The sequence below is a fragment of the Scyliorhinus canicula genome, chromosome 10 (assembly GCF_902713615.1).
Source record: "Scyliorhinus canicula chromosome 10, sScyCan1.1, whole genome shotgun sequence".
Lineage (NCBI taxonomy): Eukaryota > Metazoa > Chordata > Chondrichthyes > Carcharhiniformes > Scyliorhinidae > Scyliorhinus > Scyliorhinus canicula.
Window position 1 is genome coordinate 155,766,188 of NC_052155.1, and position 18,787 is coordinate 155,784,974.

At 45.2% G+C, this 18,787-nt stretch overlaps 1 protein-coding gene across 7 annotated transcripts in view; it reads right to left on the bottom strand.

Moving 5' to 3' along the window:
- oxr1a (oxidation resistance 1a) overlaps positions 1 to 18,787 on the bottom strand; it is a 576,817-nt gene that overhangs the window by 236,949 nt on the left and 321,081 nt on the right. For all 7 annotated transcript variants that reach the window (XM_038809973.1, XM_038809970.1, XM_038809974.1 and 4 more), the window contains one exon: positions 1,282 to 1,389. In XM_038809973.1, the coding sequence (XP_038665901.1) occupies positions 1,282 to 1,389 (108 nt within the window). The remainder of the gene's footprint in view (positions 1 to 1,281; positions 1,390 to 18,787) is intronic.

Consider the following 18,787-nt stretch of genomic DNA (forward strand, 5'->3'; position numbering starts at 1 on the left):
AAGTAATTATTTAGCCTCGCTGCCATTTCTCTATTCCCCATTATTAATTCTCCTGACTCTGCCGTAATAGTCCCATATTTGTTTTGGCCAAACGCTTCCTTTTTACATATCTGCAGAAGCAATTGGGATCAGTTTTTAATGTTTCTTTGCTAGATCGTGTGCATATTCTGTTCTTCTTTTCTTTATCAGTTTCTTGGCCTTCTTTTGCTTTATTTCAAAAGCCTTCCAATCCTCAGGTTCAGTACTATTTCTGTCAACTTCTTTAAAGTTACTTTTTTTTTAAATTTAGAGTAACCAATCCATTTTTTCCAATTAAGGGGCAATTTAGCGTGGCCAATCCACCTATCTTGCACATTTTTGGGTTGTGGGGGCAAAACCCGCGCAAACACGGGGAGAATGTGCAAACTCCACACGGACAGTGACCCAGAGCCGGGATTGAACCTGGGACCTCGGCGCCGTGAGGCAGCAGGGCTAACCCACTGCGCTGTCCATATTTCTGCCAACTTTGTAAGCCTTTTCTGTTAATATTATATAATCCTCAACTTCCTTAGTCAGCCACAGTTTTGGGGGGGTTTTGTACCTTGAAGGAATGTATAGGTGTTGTATGCTATGTAATTGTTCTTTGAAGATACCCATTGCGCAGTTCTATCTTTTAATGTATTTTCCCAATTCACCTTCCTTCATAATTTCCATTATTCAAGTTTAATATCCTGCCTTCAGAATGAACTTTCTCACTTTCCAATATGTGTCTCATGGGAAATAATGTAAATTTGAGCTTATACCCATTTGGAAAAATTTCAGTGGCCCGGTCTCCTTTCTTTAGAAAAGCGAAGGCTGAGGGCTGACTTGGTGGAAGTCCTTAAGATTGCGATTTATAAGCTAGATGGGATGAGATGCTCCTACTTCGGATGCAAACCAAAACCAAGGATCATAAACATAAGACAGTCACAACTACATCCATTTGGAAATTCAGGAAAAAAAAGTCTTCACTGTGAGTTTGTCTGGAATGTAAAACTCATGTGCACAAATAGTTAATAGCAGGGTGGAATTTATGTAAACATTTCACCCTCAACCCTACTCATTGCTTGTGGGATTGTGGTGCTGCATTTACCTACTTAAAACAAACTAGTTTTATAAATAACGTAAGCATATGATATTGTATGAATGCAATTTTATATTTAAGTTAACCAGATTTAACTACAGATATGATTATATTACACAGCTTGCATGTTACATATTAGTAAGCACAGAACAGTATTTCTGCAAGAGAAAGTCTCTTACCTGGCCTGGAACAACAGCTCTGGCAAACAATTTATTCAGCTGTACTAGCTCATTCGGTGCAGTGTCAAATTTGAGTGCGATGCTATTCAAAGTATCCCTTGATTCAACCTGTCGGATAAAGAAATTCAAGGTCAAAATTCAGTTGTTAAATCTTGAAGCAAAAGCAGACAGTCAGTAGCATATATTTTTTCAGTTTACTGTTTTCACCTCTTTTCAACTCACCCCCGCTACAGAAACATTTGATTTTTGCTTTAAAAGTAACAAATTAAAGGTGATGAAAATATTTTATAACTTTTGGAATCAAAGCATGCGTCAAGCAGGAGTGAGTAGGGGGCATCACGGTGGCACAATGGTTAGCACTGCTGCCTCACAGTTCCAGAGACCCGGGTTCAATTGTGGCCTTGGGTGACTGTCTGTGTGGAGTTTGCAGAGTCTCCCCGTGTCTACGTGGGTTTCCTCCGGGTGCTCCGGTTTTCTCCCACAGTCCAAAGAAGTGCAAGTCAGGTGGATTGGCCATGATCAATTGCTCCTCAGTGTCCAAAGATGTGTAGGTTAGGTGGGGTTATGGGCCGTGGGGTAGGGTGCTTTTTCAGCATGCCAGTGCAGATTCAGAAGGCCAAATGGCCTCATTCTGCACAGTAGGAATTCTATGAAAATCAGAGAAATAATCGTATTGTTTCACAAAGAACAAAGAAAATTACAGCACAGGAACAGGCCCTTCGGCCCTCCCAGCCTGTGCCGATCCAGATCCTTTATCTAAACCTGTCGCCTATTTTCCAAGGTCTACTTCCCTCTGTTTCCAGCCCTTTCATATATCTGTCCATATGCATCTTAAATGATGCTATCGTGCCCGCCTCTGCCACCTCCACTGGCAAAGAGTTCCAGGCACCCACCACCCTCTGCGTAAAAAACTTTCCACGCACATCTCCCTTAAAATTTTCCCCTCTCACCTTGAAATCGTGACCCCTTGTAATTGATACCCCCACTCTTGGAAAAAGCTTGTTGCTATCCACCCTGTCCATACCTCTCATAATTTTGTAGACCTCAATCAGGTCCCCCCTCAACCTCCGTCTTTCCAATGAAAACAATCCTAATCTACTCAGCCTTTCTTCATAGCTAACATCCTCCATACCAGGCAACATCCTGGTGAACCTCCTCTGCACCCTCTCTAAAGCATCCACATCCTTCTGGTAATCTGGCGACCAGAACTGCACACAGTATTCCAAATGTGGCCTAACCAAAGTCCTATACAACTGGAACATGACATGCCGACTCTTGTACTCAATACCCCGTCCGATGAAGGACTTCTTGACCACTCTATCGACCTGCGTTGCCACCTTCAGGGTACAATGGACCTGAACTCCCAGATCTCTCTGTACATCAATTTTCCCAAGGACTCTTCCATTGACCATATAGTCTGCTTTTGAGTTAGATCTTCCAAAATGCATCACCTCGCATTTGCCTGGATTGAACTCCATCTGCCATTTCTCTGCCCAACTCTCCAATCTATCTATATTTTGCTGTATTCTCGGACAGTCCTCCTCGCTATCTGCAAAACCACCAATCTTAGCATCATCTGCAAACTTGCTCATCAGACCACTTATACCTTCGTCCAGATCATTTATGTATATCACAAACAACAGTGGTCTGAGCACAGATCCCTGTGGAACATCACTAGTCACCTTTCTCCACTTTGAGACACTCCCTTCCACCACTATTCTCTTTCTCCTGTTGCCCAGCCAGTTTTTTATCCATCTAGCTAGTGCACCCTGAACCCCATACAACTTCACTTTTTCCATCAACCTGCCATGGGAAACTTCATCAAACGCCTTACTGAAGTCCATGTATAGTCCATGTATATACACGTATAGACCATGAAGTCCACTGTCTGTGCGGAGTCTGCACGTCCTCCCCGTGTGTGCGTGGGCTTCCTCCGGGTGCTCCGGTTTCCTCCCACAGTCCAAAGATATGCGGGTTAGGTGGATTGGCCATGCTAAATTGCCCGTAGTGTCCTAAAAAGTAAGGTTAGGGGGGGGGGTTGTTGGGTTACGGGTATAGGGTGGGATTGAGTAGGGTGATCATGGCTCGACACAACATCGAGGGCTGAAGGGCCTGTTCTGTGCTGTACTGTTCTATGTTCTATATGACATCTACAGCCCTTCCCTCATCAATTAACTTTCCTCAAAGAATTCTATTAGGTTTGTAAGACATGACCTTCCCTGCACAAAACCATGCTGCCTATCACTGATAAGTCTATTTTCTTCCAAATGTGAATAGATCCTATCCCTCAGTATCTTCTTCAACAGTTTGCCTACCACTGACGTCAAGCTCACAGGTCTATAATTTCCTGGATTATCCTTGCTACCCTTCTTAAACAAAGGGACAACATTAGCAATTCTCCAGTCCTCCGGGACCTCACCCATGTTCAAGGATGCTGCAAAGATATCTGTTAAGGCCCCAGCTATTTCGTCCCTCGCTTCCCTCAGTAACCTGGGATAGATCCCATCCGGTCCTGGGGACTGGTCCGCCCCAATGCCTTTTGGAATACCCAAAATCTCCCCCTTCCTTATGCCGACATGACCGAGAGTATTTAAACATCCATCCCTAGCCTCAACATCCGTCATGTCCCTCTCCTTGGTGAATACCGATGCAAAGTACTCATTAAGAATCTCACTCATTTCCTCTGACTCCACGCATAAATTCCCTCTTTTGTCTTTGAGTGGGCCAATCCTTTCTCTAGTTACCCTCTTGCTCCTTATATACGAATAACATGCTTTGGGATTTTCCTTAACCCTGTTAGCCAAAGATATTTCATGACCCCTTTTAGCCCTCTTTATTGCGCGTTTGAGATTTGTCCTACTTTCCCGATATTCCTTCAAAGCTTCATCAGTTTTGAGTCGCCTCGATCTTATGTATGCTTCCTTTTTCATCTTAGCTAGTCTCACAATTCCACCAGTCATCCATGGTTCCCTAATCTTGCCATTTATATCTCTCATTTTCACAGGAACATGTCTGTCCTGCACTCTAATCAACCTTCCTTAAAAGACTCCCACATTTCAAATGTGGATTTATCCTTAAACAGCTGCTCCCAATCCACATTCCCGAGCTCCTGCCGAATTATGTTATAGTTGGCCTTTCCCCAATTTAGCACTCTTCCTTTAGGACCACTCTCGTCTGTGTCCATGAGTATTCTAAAACTTACGCAATTGTGATCGCTATTCCCAAAGTAATCACCGACTGAAACGTCAATCACCTTGCCGGGATCATTCCCCAATACCAGGTCCAGTATGGCCCCTTCTCGAGTTGGACTATTTACATACTTCTCTAAAAAACTCTCCTGGATGCTCCTTACAAATTCTGCTCCATCTACGCCTTCAACACTACACGAGTCCCATTCAATGTTGGGGAAGTTAAAATCTCACATCACAACCACCCTATTGCTCCTACATTGTTCTGTAATCTGTCTACATTTCTACATATTTGTACCTCTACTTCACGCTCGCTTTTGGGAGGCCTATTGTAGAGTCCCAACAATGTTACTGCCCCCTTCCTATTTCTTAGCTCTATCCATATTGCCTCAGTGCTTGAATTCTCCATCATGCCCTCCTTAATCACAGCTGTGATATCATCTCTGACCAGTAATGCAACTCCTCCACCCCTTTTACCTCCCTCTCTATCCCTCCTGAAGCATCTATACCCTGGGATATTTAGTTGCCAGTCTTGCCTATCCCTCAACCAAGTCTCAGTAATACCAATAACATATTCCCAGGTACTAATCCAAGCCCTAAATTCATCTGCCTTACCTGCTACGCTTCTCGCATTAAAACAAATGCACCTCAGACCACAAGTCCCTTTGCGATCATCATCTCTTCCCTGTCTACTAGAACATAGAACAGTACAGCACAGAACAGGCCCTTCGGCCCTCAATGTTGTGCCGAGCCATGATCACCCTACACAAACCCACGTATCCACCCTATACCCGTAACCCAACAACCCCCCCCCTTAACCTTACTTTTATTAGGACACTACGGGCAATTTAGCATGGCCAATCCACCTAACCCGCACATCTTTGGACTGTGGGAGGAAACCGGAGCACCCGGAGGAAACCCACGCACACAGGGGGAGGACGTACAGACTCCACACAGACAGTGACCCAGCCGGGAATCGAACCTGGGACCCTGGAGCTGTGAAGCATTTATGCTAACCACCATGCTACCCTGCTGCCCAACTCTTCCCCTGGCTTTAGTTGCTGCCTCTTTACTGACCTCTAACTTCCTAATCTGGTTCCCATCCCCCTGCCACATTAGTTTAAAACCTCCCCAACAGTGTTAGCAAAAGCACCCCCGAGGACATTGGACATTGCAAGACAACCAGCAAGGGCTTACAGAGAAAGAAGAATTACATTAACTTATGTTTACGTAGTGCCATTAATGTAATGAATTATTATCAGGAACACACGATAACAGGTTCAGTTGACCAAGAGAGGTACGTTTCAAGGAATGTCTTAAAGGAGGAATGTGAAGTAGAGAGCTGGAGAGATGTGCGGAGAGAATTCCAAAACTTAGGGCCCAGCCACCCATTATGGAGTGTTTACGTATGGGGGATCAGAATTGGATGACCACAGATGTAGACGCATACGAATTAGGAGCAGAAGGAGGCAATTCAGCTATTTGAGCCTGCTCCGCCATTCAATTAGATCATGGCTGATCTCTTCCTGGTCTCAAATCCACTTCCCTAATCGTTCCCTATATCCCTTTAACCCATTTTGTTTTTTCATAATCGGAAATATATCTATCGCCTTCTTGAAACCATTTCTTGATTCAGACTCTATGGGGGCAGTGAGTTCCACAAATTAACCACCCTCTGCGAGAAGTGGTTTGCCCTCACCTCAGTTTTAAATGTACCGCCTCTCAACCTATATATGTGACATCTCGTTCTAGATTGCCCCACAAGGAGAAATATTTAGTCAATGTTTACTTTCTCAGTCCCTTTTAGTATTTATATATCCTGATCAGATCCCCTCTCATTCTTCTAAAATCCAGTGAGTATAAGCCCAAAATGTTTAATCTCCTCCTATGTCAATCCTTTCATCCTCGGAATCAATCTGGTGAACCTCCTCTGAACTGTCTCCAATGAATGCCACCACATCATCCTCAAATGAGACGACCAAAATTGGACAATACTCCAGATGTGGTCTCTGTAACAACATTTTTCTACTTTTATACTCCAGTCCTTTTGCAATAAATACTAACATTACATTTACCTTTTTAATTACATGCTGTACTGCACACTGACTTTCTGCAATTCATGAACAAAGACACCCAGATCCCTCTGCCCAGACTCATTTTCAGTCTGCTTTCTGGTTTGCCTTTTTATTGTTTTGGCTCAAATGGATAACCTCACACTTACCCACATTAAACTCCACCTGCCAAATTTTGGCCCATTATTCTCGACTATCAATATTTGTCTGTAAACCCTTCCATCTCTTCTTCACTGCCTGCTTTCCCACCTATTTTAATATCATCCTCAAATTTTGCTATGTTATCACCTGCAAGCAGGGACAGAGTGTAAGACTGTAAACAGTTGACGTCCGAGATTGACTCTGTGGCATCCCGCTAGTTACAGTTCGCCAGCCAGAGAAGGATCTCCTTATCCTGACCTTCTGCTTTCAGCCAATCCTCAACCCAATTTAGCACTCTATCCCCAATAACCTTTCTGGATTAGTACTTTGTCATCAAACACCTTCTGGAAGTCCAGATATTCCACATCCATGGGTTCACCATTATCCACCTTGCTGGTTACAGCTTCAAAGAAGTCAAGCAAGCTTGCCAAGCATGACTTACTTTCCATAAAACCATGCTGATAATGGTGGACTGAGCTTTGTTTTTCCAAATGTTCAGTCATCTCCTTAAATGATTGATTCCAGATATTTCCCCACTACAGGTCAAGCTAACTGGTCTATAGTTTCTTACTTTTTGCCTCTCTCCCTTTTTGAATAGGGGCATCACATTAGCGTTCCACTGGAACCTCTCCAGAATCCAAGGAATTTTGACATATAACCAATGCATCCACTATCTCGGCCGAAATCTCCTTTAATACCATAGGGTGATGGTTGTGGGGCTGGAGACAAATACAGCAGTAGGGAGGGGCAAGACCATTGCATGATTTGAAAACATGGATGGGAATTGTAAAATCAAGGCATGGCTTGACTGGTAGCCAATTTCACAAAAGGATGTTAGAAGAATGGGACATGCTGCAAGACATCAGCAACAATTTTGGATGACCTCGAGTTTACCAAGGATAGAATGGGGGTCAACAGATGAGCGTTTATTGGAATAATCGGGTCTAAGAGTACCAAGGGCATGAATAGGGTTTTCAGCAGCAGATGAGTGGAGACAACCACAAAGTCAGGTAATGCAATAGGCAGTCTTAGCGATCTCATGAATAGGAGGTCAGAATGTCACACCAGGAGATTACAAGTGGACTGGTTTAATCTTAGGCTTTTGCTCAGGAAAGGAATCCAGTTGATGGCTAGGTGAATTCAGTCAGCAACTAGGGGAATGCAAATGGAAGAGGACCGAAAACAATGGTTTCAGTCTTCATTCAATTGGAGGAAATGTCTGCTCATTTAGTATTGGACATTGGATAAACAGCTTGATGATTTAGCAAGTGAAGGAGTTGAGAAAAATGGCAGCGAAGTCGTGGGTGTCATAGCATTCATGTGAAAACAATGCTTTTGCATGATGGAACTGAAAAGCACCACCCAGATAAGAAACAGCGAGAGAATCACCACTTCCAGAACGTGTAATACAGGCTGTCTAAGAGATCGATTTAAGCAACACAAGTTCATAACCTTTTGAGATCCAGCCCAGATCTCTTTTCAAACATTCAGGGTATGCCTCCACAAATATAAAGTGTTAAAAATTGTGCAAAACAAAGAGAACAAGGAAAAATTACAGCACAGGAACAGGCCCTTCACGCCTGTGCCGATCCAGATCCTCTATCTAAAACTGTCACCTATTTTCTAAGGATCTGTATCCCTCTGCTCCCTGCCCATTCATGTATCCGTCTAGATGCATCTTAAATGACGCTATCGTGCCCGCTTCTAACACCTTCGCCGGCAATGTGTTCCAGGCACCCACCTCTCTCTGCGTAAAGAACTTTCCACGCATATCTCCCTTAAACTTTTCCCCTCTCACCTTGAAAACTACAGTACAAGTAAAATAACATGGAGTTACTTTGACCTTTATGTAGGGTCAGTGGAACAGCTGGCAGCTGCAGCAGGGCTGTTTTGCCACCCATTCCCGATCAAGATTCTTGTCCATCAAATGGTGAAAATGCACCCACACGACTGATTCCTGAATTCCCATTTACTGACATTCTAATTGCTGCCATTAACCAGCGGGTGGCTGAAGCCTATTGGAACTGAGCAAGAGGTGATACGACACTTTTCTGTTTGCCAGAAGCCTTATTGGGAAGTGAAAGCATTTCATTAAACTCTAAAGATGTAAATGCAAATGAAAGGAAATTATGCAGACGAGTATTAACAGAAATTTGGATTGGATTTGTTTATTGTCACGTGTACCGAGGTACAGTGAAAAATATTTTTCTGCAAGCAGCTCAAGCAGATCATTAGGTACATGAAAATAAAATAAAATAAAAAGAAAATACATAATAGGGCAACACACCAAGGTTTACTATTCAACATATGGCCTTCTGTGGAAAACATTTAGCACTCCTCAAAGAGCTGAACTGGAACAGTAAACCTTTCACTGCATCAGTTCTTCCCTCTCTGGTGGCCAGTTAAATAATTCAGCGTGTTGCTCAGCCTCTTAAGATTTGATACAGTAGACTTCCGATGGCGACCATGGAGTAAACGGTCGCATATTCAACAGCTCTCGGCCTTAGTGTTTTTTTTTTTTAATGGTGTTTCAGCTGGACTTTTCAGAAAATTGCTCAACATAAGTTGATTGAAGGGAGAGGAAAATGAGGTGACCCTCAATTTATGGAATTGCGTCCAAATAAGAGTTCAAAAAGGAGAAACCAAAAGATGGGTGAAAGCAAGAATCAGAGGTCATCGAGCTCAATGGTATAGAGACAAAGCGTGTCCGCGCCAGCTCACTGGTCGATGGAGCAATGGGTCGAGTACCTGGATGAGAAGTTCGCCCAGCATCGCAAGGCTTGCACAGAAGATGTAACCCAGAGGATAGCCTCGATTAAGGAGGTGGTTGACCCGGTGGAGGAGAAAATGACGACCGAGGGACAGGAGATTCTAAAGTTGCAGGAGCTGGCGACTGAACGAGAGGAGTCCACTGCAATGGCTTTGGAAATTAGCATACTACAGGACAGCCAGAAACGATTGCTAGATAAAGTGGAAGACTTGGAGAACCGGTCTCGCAGACAAAATATCCTGGGGCTGGTTTAGCTCACTGGGCTAAATCGCTGGCTTTTAAAGCAAACCAAGCAAGCCAGCAGTACGGTTCGATTTCTGTACCAGCCTCCCCGGACAGGCGCCGGAATGTGGCGACTAGGAGCTTTTCACAGTAACTTCATTGAAGCCTACTCGTGACAATAAGTGATTTTCATTTTCATCTGCCAGAGAGGAAGGAAGGATCAGATGCGGTAGCGTATGTGGGGAAGATGTTTGCAGGAGATGGTCGGGGTCGATGTGTTTGACAAGCCGCTGGAGGTGAACCGGGCGCAGAGGGTGCTCGTACATAAGCCCCAGGGTCGTGAGCCCCCAAGGGCAATGGTGGTGAGGTTACATCGATTCCTCGACAAGGAGCGTATCATGAAGTGGGCCAGGCAGACAAAACAGTACATGTGGGCAGAAATCAGGGTGTACCAAGACTGGGGACCAGAACTCGGAGAGCAAGTTTCAACAAAGTTAAGGCAGCCCTGTTTGAGAAATACATTAAATTTGGACTGTTATACCCAGCGCGACTTTGGGTGACCTATGAGAACTGGGAGCTGTACTTTAATTCTCCTGAAGAGGTGGTTACTTTCATGAAAGACAATAATCTGGTTTAAGGACTCTTAAATTCTAACTGTGGTGGACTGAGTTTGAGGTGGAGTGGCAGTGAGGAGAGAAAAATGGTTCTATGTTCTGCTTTGTCTTGTTTAAAATTTCAGTCTTTTCATTTTGTGAGTTAAGTTGCGATGTTTGGGAAGAAAAGGATTTGGGCGTTTTATTTTTTAAAACCAAAAATGTTTTGCTCTTGTTTCTTTTCTCTCGTCTTGTGTAATTTGATTTTGATTTATTCTCTGTAACAAAGATGGTTGATTCTTGCATGCATAATTTTAATTAAGCTGCTTGAAGCTTCTTCTATTGTGTTTGAATCTCTTTGAAGGTAATGTGACTTGATAAGAATCGGTCAACGGGGGAGGGGTAGAACCTGGCAATTTGGCGTAATGACTTTTAAACTCAAACTGTGGTGGTCTGAGTTTGGGGGAAGGGACAGTCTTGTTTAAAATTTTGGTCTTTTAATTCTGTGAGTTAAGTTACGATGTTCGGGAAGAAAAGGGTTTTGGTGTTTTAATTTTTAGTTTTTTCTTTCCTCTCTTTTTGTGTATTTGATTTATTGTTTTATGTACTGGATAGAGAGAGGGAAGAACTTTTAAGATGCGATGGGGTGTTTTAGTTTCTGCAAGAAGGATGGTTGATTCTTGCATGCATAATTTCACTTAAGCTGCTTGAAGCTTCTTCTTTTGTGTTGGATTCTGTTTGAAGGTGATAGGACTGATAAGAATTGGTTAAGGGGGAGGGGTTTGCTTCATTGCCTGCGCGTTGGGAGATGGTATGTTGGCTTTTTGGGATTGTTGTTACTGTGTTGAGTGCTTGTGTTATTGCTCGGTGTGATAGAATCTGGCAGTCGGCAGGCTTTTTGACGCCAGAGGGTGGGAGATGAAGAGCTAGCTGGATAGCTGGTTCGCAGGAGCAAAGTGAGGGGAGAGCTGAGGAAAGACGAAGTGGGGGGAGGGAGGGTACTGCTGACGGGTAAGGGACAATTAGAAGACTGGAGATGGAGATCAGATGGTGGTTGCCGCCGAGGGGCGGATAAAGTGAAATGCGGAACATGGGCTAGGAAAGGTCATGGTTGACTGACAGGAGAGGGTGGCAAAAGCCCCCCGACTAGACTGGTTACATGGAATGTTCATGGACTGAACGGGCCGGTCAAGAGAGCTCATGTGTTCGCACACCTGAGACAGTTAAAAGAGGACGTGGCTATGTTACAGGAGACACACTTGAAGCTGGGAGACCAAATTAGATTAAAGAAGGGATGGGTCGGGTAAGTGTTCCATTCAGGACTTGACTTTAAAACAAGGGGGGTGGCTATCCAGATTAATAAAAGGGTGACATTAGAGGTGGGGAGGATAGAGGTAGATCCGGGAGGCAGATTTATTATGGTTAGTGAAAAGCTAGAGGGAATGGCAGTGGTGCTGGTGAATATATATGCCCCAAACTGGGATGATGTCATGTTTGTCAGGAAGGTGCTGGGGAAGATCCCAGACCTTGACTCGCACCGGCTGATCATGGGGGTGTGATTTTAATACGGTCCTGGACCCGAGGTTAGACCGGTCAAATGCTAGGTCGGGAAGCTATCAGCAATGGCAAGAGAACTGCAGAGGTTTATGGAGCGCATGGGAAGGGTGGATCCGTGGAGATTTGAGAGACCAAGGAGCAGGGAATATTCATTCTACTCCCGCGTACATAAGGCTTACTCCAGGATAGATTTCTTCGTGCTAGATAAAACATTGTTAGCAGGGGTTGAGGACACCGAGTACTTAGCAATTGTGGTCTCAGACCATGCGCCACACTGGATGGACCTATGGGCAGACATGGAATGTCCCAGTGCCCACAGTGGAGACTAGATACAGGACTGTTAGTGGATGAGATCTGTGAGCAAGTGAGAGAGGCCATTCGGGGGTACATAAAGATCAATGACACGGGAGAGACTGCAGCTGGGGTGGTCTGGGAGGCACTGAAAGCGGTCATTAGAGGGGAATGTATTTTGATTCGAGCTCACAGGGATAAAACTGAGCGGTCGGAGCTGGACAAGATAGGAGAAATCTTAGAGGTGGACAGGAGATATCCGGAGTCTCCAAATGAGGAGCTCCTGAAAGAGCGTCAGAGACTTCAAATGGAGTTTGGGCTCCTTTCCACAGGAAAGGCGGAGGGTCAGCTGAGGAGGGTAAAAGGGGCAATATATGAACATGGGGAGAAAGCTCGCAGGATGCTGGCACATCAGCTGAGGAAACAGGAGGCAGTGAGAGAAATAGGGAAAATAAAGGATTTGAGGGGGAACACGGTGACGGACACGGTGATGGTGAATTAAATGTTCCGGGAACTTTTTAGCCAGCTATAAGAGTCGGAACCCCCGGTTGGGGAGGAGGGCATGAATCAATTGCTGGGGAAGCTAGAGGCCAGAAACAGAAGACAACCTCAAGAACAATGCTCATCACTTTGATAGTGTTCTCCCTTGGTTTCTTAACTCCACCCAATGAGTCTTAGCCCCCATACCTTGCAGGCAAGCTCCTCCGGTCTCCACAGAGCCCTCAACTGGTCTCCTTCACAGTACCCTACAGTTCAATGCCACCCCACCCCTATTCTCCCCTGGCCCCAGGTACCCTTCCCATGTTACCTCTTTCTCTCCTGACACCCTTCCAGTATTACCCCTTTTTCTCCTGACACCCTTCCAGTATTATGTCGATCTTTCTCTAGTGTTATCCTGTTCACCCCCGAGTAAGAGGCTGGTGAACATCCCCCCCCCCCCCCCATGAGATTATAACCTTGGAGGTTATATTGTTTAGTTTAGCGGCTATTTCCTCAAACACTCCTGACAGAACCTCTTTCCTCGTTATCCAGTGTCTTTGGCACCTACATGGACCACGACAATGTAATCCCCACCCCCCACTGCAAGTTCCTCTCCAGCAGAAGTTCTGAACACTAGCATCCGGCAGGCAACACAGCTGTCTGGATACTGGCTCATTGCTGCAGAAAACAGTGTCTATCCCCCCTTACGATACTGTCCCTACTACCACTACATGTTTATGTGCTCCTCGCACTTGAATGGCTTCCTGTACCATGGTGCCATGGCTAGTCAGCTCATCCACCTTGCAACCTCCACTCATTAAAAGAAGTAGCGAGACCCTCAAACGTGTTGGACAATTGAAGAGCCTGACACTCCTGCTCTCTGGGTCCCGCCTTGGTTGCAGTTGCACATCCTTGTCCCTGACCGCTTTCCAAATTAGAAGACACTATCCTAAAGGAGGTGATCACCTCCTGAAACAAAGTGTTAGGTAACACTCCCTCACAGATATGTCGCAGTGTTACAGCTCAGGCTCCAGCTCGATTATTCTGAGCCGAAGCTCCTCAAGTCACAAACACTTGCTTGCCCTGGATCACAATGTTATCCACATGCTGAAGCCTTGACACATCACCTATCCTGCCATCTTTAATGTGTTTACTTAATCAAATTATATATTTATTGACAGTACTTTTTGAAATATTTTATTAAGTAACACCAAGTTGTGCACTGTTTCAAATTGTAGGGTGCTTCTCTTATGTTAACTCTATTTTAGGCCCTAACTTTCCCTTATTCCAGATGCAGGTTTTTCACACTGCCCCAGACGCCAAGCATTTACTGGCCAATCAACCCAACGGTTTCTTGTAACCTCGTGTTTGTCCATTTGTTCCCCTGCTGCTGCTTCACAGCAACTGAAATGCTGACCAAGTACCCCTTGCTTCTGAAGGGTGAAAATGTTAGAAAGAAATAGAAAAAGAACAGATACGATGGCACAGTGGTTAGCCCGACTGCCTCACAGCGGCAGGGACCCCAGTTCAATTCCAGCCTTGGGCAACTGTCTGTGTGGAGTTTGTACGTTCTTCCAGTGCCTGCGTGGGTTTCCTCCGCGTGCTCCAGTTTCCTCCCACATACCAAAGATGTGCAGGTCAGGTGGATAGGCCAAGATCAATATACAGGGTTATACATCAAAATAGAAGGAGGAGGTGGACACTTGGCCCTTCGAGCCTGGTCTGCCATTCATTATGATCATGGCTGATCATCAAGTTCAATACCCCGACTCCGCCCCCCCCTCCCCCCCCGAAAGATCCCTCGATTCCCTTGGCCCCAAAATATATACTTAATTCCTTCCAGAAATTACACGACATTTTGGCCTCAACTACTCTCTGTCGTGGTGAATTTCCTAGATTCACCACTTTCTGAAGTGAAGAAAGCTAAAAGGTTTATCTTCAAATTATGACCCCTAGTTCTGGACTCACCCATAACAGGAACATTTTTTCTGCATCTACCCTGTCTAATCCTGTTAGAATTTTATACGTTTCTATGGAGGTCCCTTTTCACTCTTCTAAATTCGCAACCTGTCCCTTAGTAATTGACTTTTCCACCCTAGAAAAAATGATTCTGACTATCCACTCTGTCCATTTTGTAAATTTCTACCAGGTCGCCCCTCAACCTCTGTCATTCCAGTGAAAACAATCCCAAGTTTATCCAACCTCTCCTCATAGCCAATACTACAGACAACATCCTGATAAAGCTCCTCTGTACTCTCCAAAGCTTCCACACCCTTCTGGTAGTGTGGCAACCAGAATTGTACAATCATAATTCTACTACATAATTAGAATTATAATCCTAACCTGTTTAGTCTCTCCTAATATGACAGTCCCACCATCTCATGAATCAGCCTGGTAGACCTTTGCTGCACTCCCTCTATAGCAAGAACATCCTTCCTCAGATAAGGACACCAAAACTGCACACAATACTCCAGGTGTGGCCTCACCAATGCCCTATAGAATTGCAGTAAAACATCTCTATTCCTAAACTCAAATCTTCTCGCCATGAAGGCCAACATACCATTTGCCTTCTTTACTGCCTGCTGTACCCAAGTGCTTACTTTCAGCAACTGATGCACGAGGACACCAAAGTCTTGCTGAGTATCCACCTCTCAATTTACACCCATTCAAATAATAACCTGCTTTCCTATTTTTGCTTCCAAAGCAGATAGCCTTACATATATCCATATTATACTGCATCTGCGGTATCGTAGGACATTGGTTCGCACTGCTGCCTCACGGTGCCAGGGGCCAGGGTTCAATTCAAATCTTGGGTGACTATCTGTGTTGATATTCCATATTCTCCCATGCCTGCGTGGGTTTCTTTCAGGTGCTCCGGTTTCCTACCACAGTCCAAAGATGTGCAGGTTAGGTGAATTGGCCATTCTAAATTGCCCCTTAGTGTCCAACGGTTAGGTGATGGTATGGGCTACAGGGATATGATAGGGGAGTGGACCAGAGGGTCGGTGTAGACTCAATGGGCTGAATGGCCTCCTTCTGCACAGTAGGGATTCTATTCATTCAATGCCATGCATATGGCCACTCACTGAGCCTGTCCAAATCCCGCTGAAGCATCCCTGCATCCTCCTCATAGCTCACCCTCCCACCCAACTTTGTATCATCTGCAAACTTGGAGATAATAGATTTAGTTTTGTCGTCCAAATGATTAATATACATAATGTGGACAGTTGGGGTCTTAGCACCGATCCTTGCGGTACCCCACTAGTCACTGCCTGCCAATCAGAAAAAGACCCATTTATTCCAACTTTTTACTTCCTGTCTATAAACTGCTTTCTATCCATCTCAAGACACTACCCGCAATCCCATGCGCTATATCTTAACACAGTAACCTGCTTTTGTGAGACCTTGTCAAAAACCTTCTGAAAGTCTAAATAAACCAGTTCTCCCTAGTGAACTCTACTATTTATATCTTCAAGTAATTCTAGTAGATTTGTTGAGCATGATTTCCCTTTTGTAAATCTACGCTGACTGTGAGATATATTGCAGTTTATTGGTTCATCCCCTCAGACCCCAAGCTCCTGTAATTTTCTTCTTTCTCTCCAGTCAATACACTTGATATACATCTCTCCCGCACACCCCAACCTCCCCAGTCAATAAGCTTGAAATATCATAAGACATAGGCGCTGAATTAGGCCGTTCAGCCCATCGAGTCTGCTCCGCCATTCAACCATGGCTATGTTTCTCATCCGCATTCTCCTGCCTTCTCCCCATTACCCCTGATCCCCCTTTTAATCAAGAACCTATCTATCTCCGTCTTTAAGACACTCAGTGAATTGGCCTCCACAGCCTTCTGCAGCAAAGAGTTCCACAGATATACTCCTCTCCAGCACACCACACACAAAGACTGAGGCACCAACCTCTGGATGGAAAGCAGAAATAAATCCGTGTGGTCCTTCCTCCTGATCTGCTGCAGTCAGCAACGCAGACCTCAAGGCCCCAGTTCCAGGCCCCTGCGTCTGTATTTGGAGCAGCAGCTGCACAAATCCCCAGGCTCTTGATTGGGCCTCCACAGCACAAAAATCAGCAGCAGTAATCAAAATATTAGACAACTCAAGACGATGGCTGGGGTGAGATTCAAACCCATGCTCTCACTCAGACTGGAACCTTAATCTAGCACCTTAAACCAGGCTACAGGTGCACAGTGCTTGGATATGCTTCTTCCCTATATTGTCTCACATGTGCAGCACGGTAGCATGGTGGTTAGCACAATTGCTTCACAGCTCCAGGGTCCCAGGTTCGATTCCCGGCTTGGGTCACTGTCTGTGCGGAGTCTGCATGTTCTCCCAGTGTGTGCATGGCTTCCCTCCGGGTGCTCCGGTTTCCTCCCACAGTCCAAAGATGTGCAGGTTAGGTGGATTGGCCATGCTAAATTGCCCTTAGTGTCCAAAATTGCCCTTAGTGTTGGGTAGGGTTACGGGGTTATGGGGATAGGGTGGAGGTGTGGGCTTGGGTAGGGTGCTCTTTCAAAAAGAGCCGGTACAGACTCGATGGGCTAAATGGCCTCCTTCTGCACTGTAAATTCTATGATTCTATGTGATGGGCTGAGAAAATCCACCTGGTTTGTTTGGTTAGAATTGTTCCACCAGGTGACAACAGGAAGAGGGTTCTTGCAAGGAGCCCTTTTGAAAGAAGTAATTCAATCCATTTGCCCAAGATGGCATTGCAGCTCCAACTTCCAGCCCTGGGGTGCACTGAGCACTTTACTGCTCCCAGCGTCAGGTGCTGGGGTGTGCTGGTCTCCATTATTTTGGAGGAAGAGTATCTCCCTTCTTCAGCTCCATCAGGCTTTGCTGCTTCTTCAGTACGCTACTTGTCCTTCCTCATCCGATGACTAGAAGTCCCCCTCATGCATGCTACTGGTCAAGGGGGATAGCTTGGCCCCTTCCTTTTGGTCTTCTTCACTAACTGCACTCCTCTATTTGTCCCTCCGTTGATTCCTTCTCCACTGATTTAGTATGCTGAGGAGTGGATGCTCAGGTGTTGATGTTTGGTAGAATGCTGCCTTACTCAATTATTTCCTCCTGTCCCTCCCTGTGTCTTACTCTGCCCTATTCTCATTAGAGTGCGTGGTGGGTGGGGGATTGCAGAATACCTTTGTGGAAGTCATGCTCGCCATTCCGTTTGCATGTGTCACCATCTGTACAGTACTGAGGCAGGGTTTAGGGCAAATATTCTAGAGTTTGCCTGCCCCATCACACAAGGGTGCAGTCTACTTGCAGTCCTTTGTCAGATGGCCATCCTGTCTCCATTATTACAGATGACCACAAATTTTCTACAGGAGCAACAAACTTTGGGCTGTCCAATGTAATTGGTTAATAAGGGGATCAGGGGTTATGGGGAGAAGGCAGGAGAATGGGGATGAGAAAAATATCAGCCATGATTGAATGGCGGAGCAGACCCGATGGGCTGAATGGCCTAATTCTGCGTCTATGTCCTATGGTCTAAACAACGTAGTCCCAGATTCCCCTGATCTTCTCATTCACCTTGACCTGTTGTTTGCTTGTCCAAATCCCAAAGACCCTCTTGCAGTTCCCAATAGGTATTGGCAAGGAAGGGGTGCCCATCCATGACAGAAACATGTGAGTTTTAGATGTGTATGGTTGGCACGGTGGCTAGCAGTGCTGCCTCACAGCACCAGAGACCCGGGTTTGATTCCAACCTCGGGTGACTGTGTGGAGTTTGCACATTCTCTCCATGTCTGCGTGGGTTTCCTCAGGGTACTTCAGTTTCCTCCCACAGTCCAAAGATGTGCAGGTTTAGGTGGATTGGCCAAGCGGAATTGCCCCTTAGTGTTCAAAAATTAGATGGGGTTATGGGGATAGGGCGGAGGAGTGGACCTAGGTAGGGATACTCTTTCAGAGGGTCGGTGCAAACTCGATGGGCCAAATAGACTCCTTCTGCACTGTAGGGATTCTATTATTATGGCAGAGTAAACGGTAGCACTGCAGTGAGGATTCTCAGCTATGGTACTCCGCTCCTCAAACACCTTGAGGAGCATGCATACTACAATGTTCTTTAAGGTTATGTCAAAGTATCCAGTTCTGGGGATGTCCTGCAGACAGTAGATATTCACAGCTGTGACTCCACAGGATTCCAAAAGGATCAACTTAATGAAGGAAGAACAAAATGTAC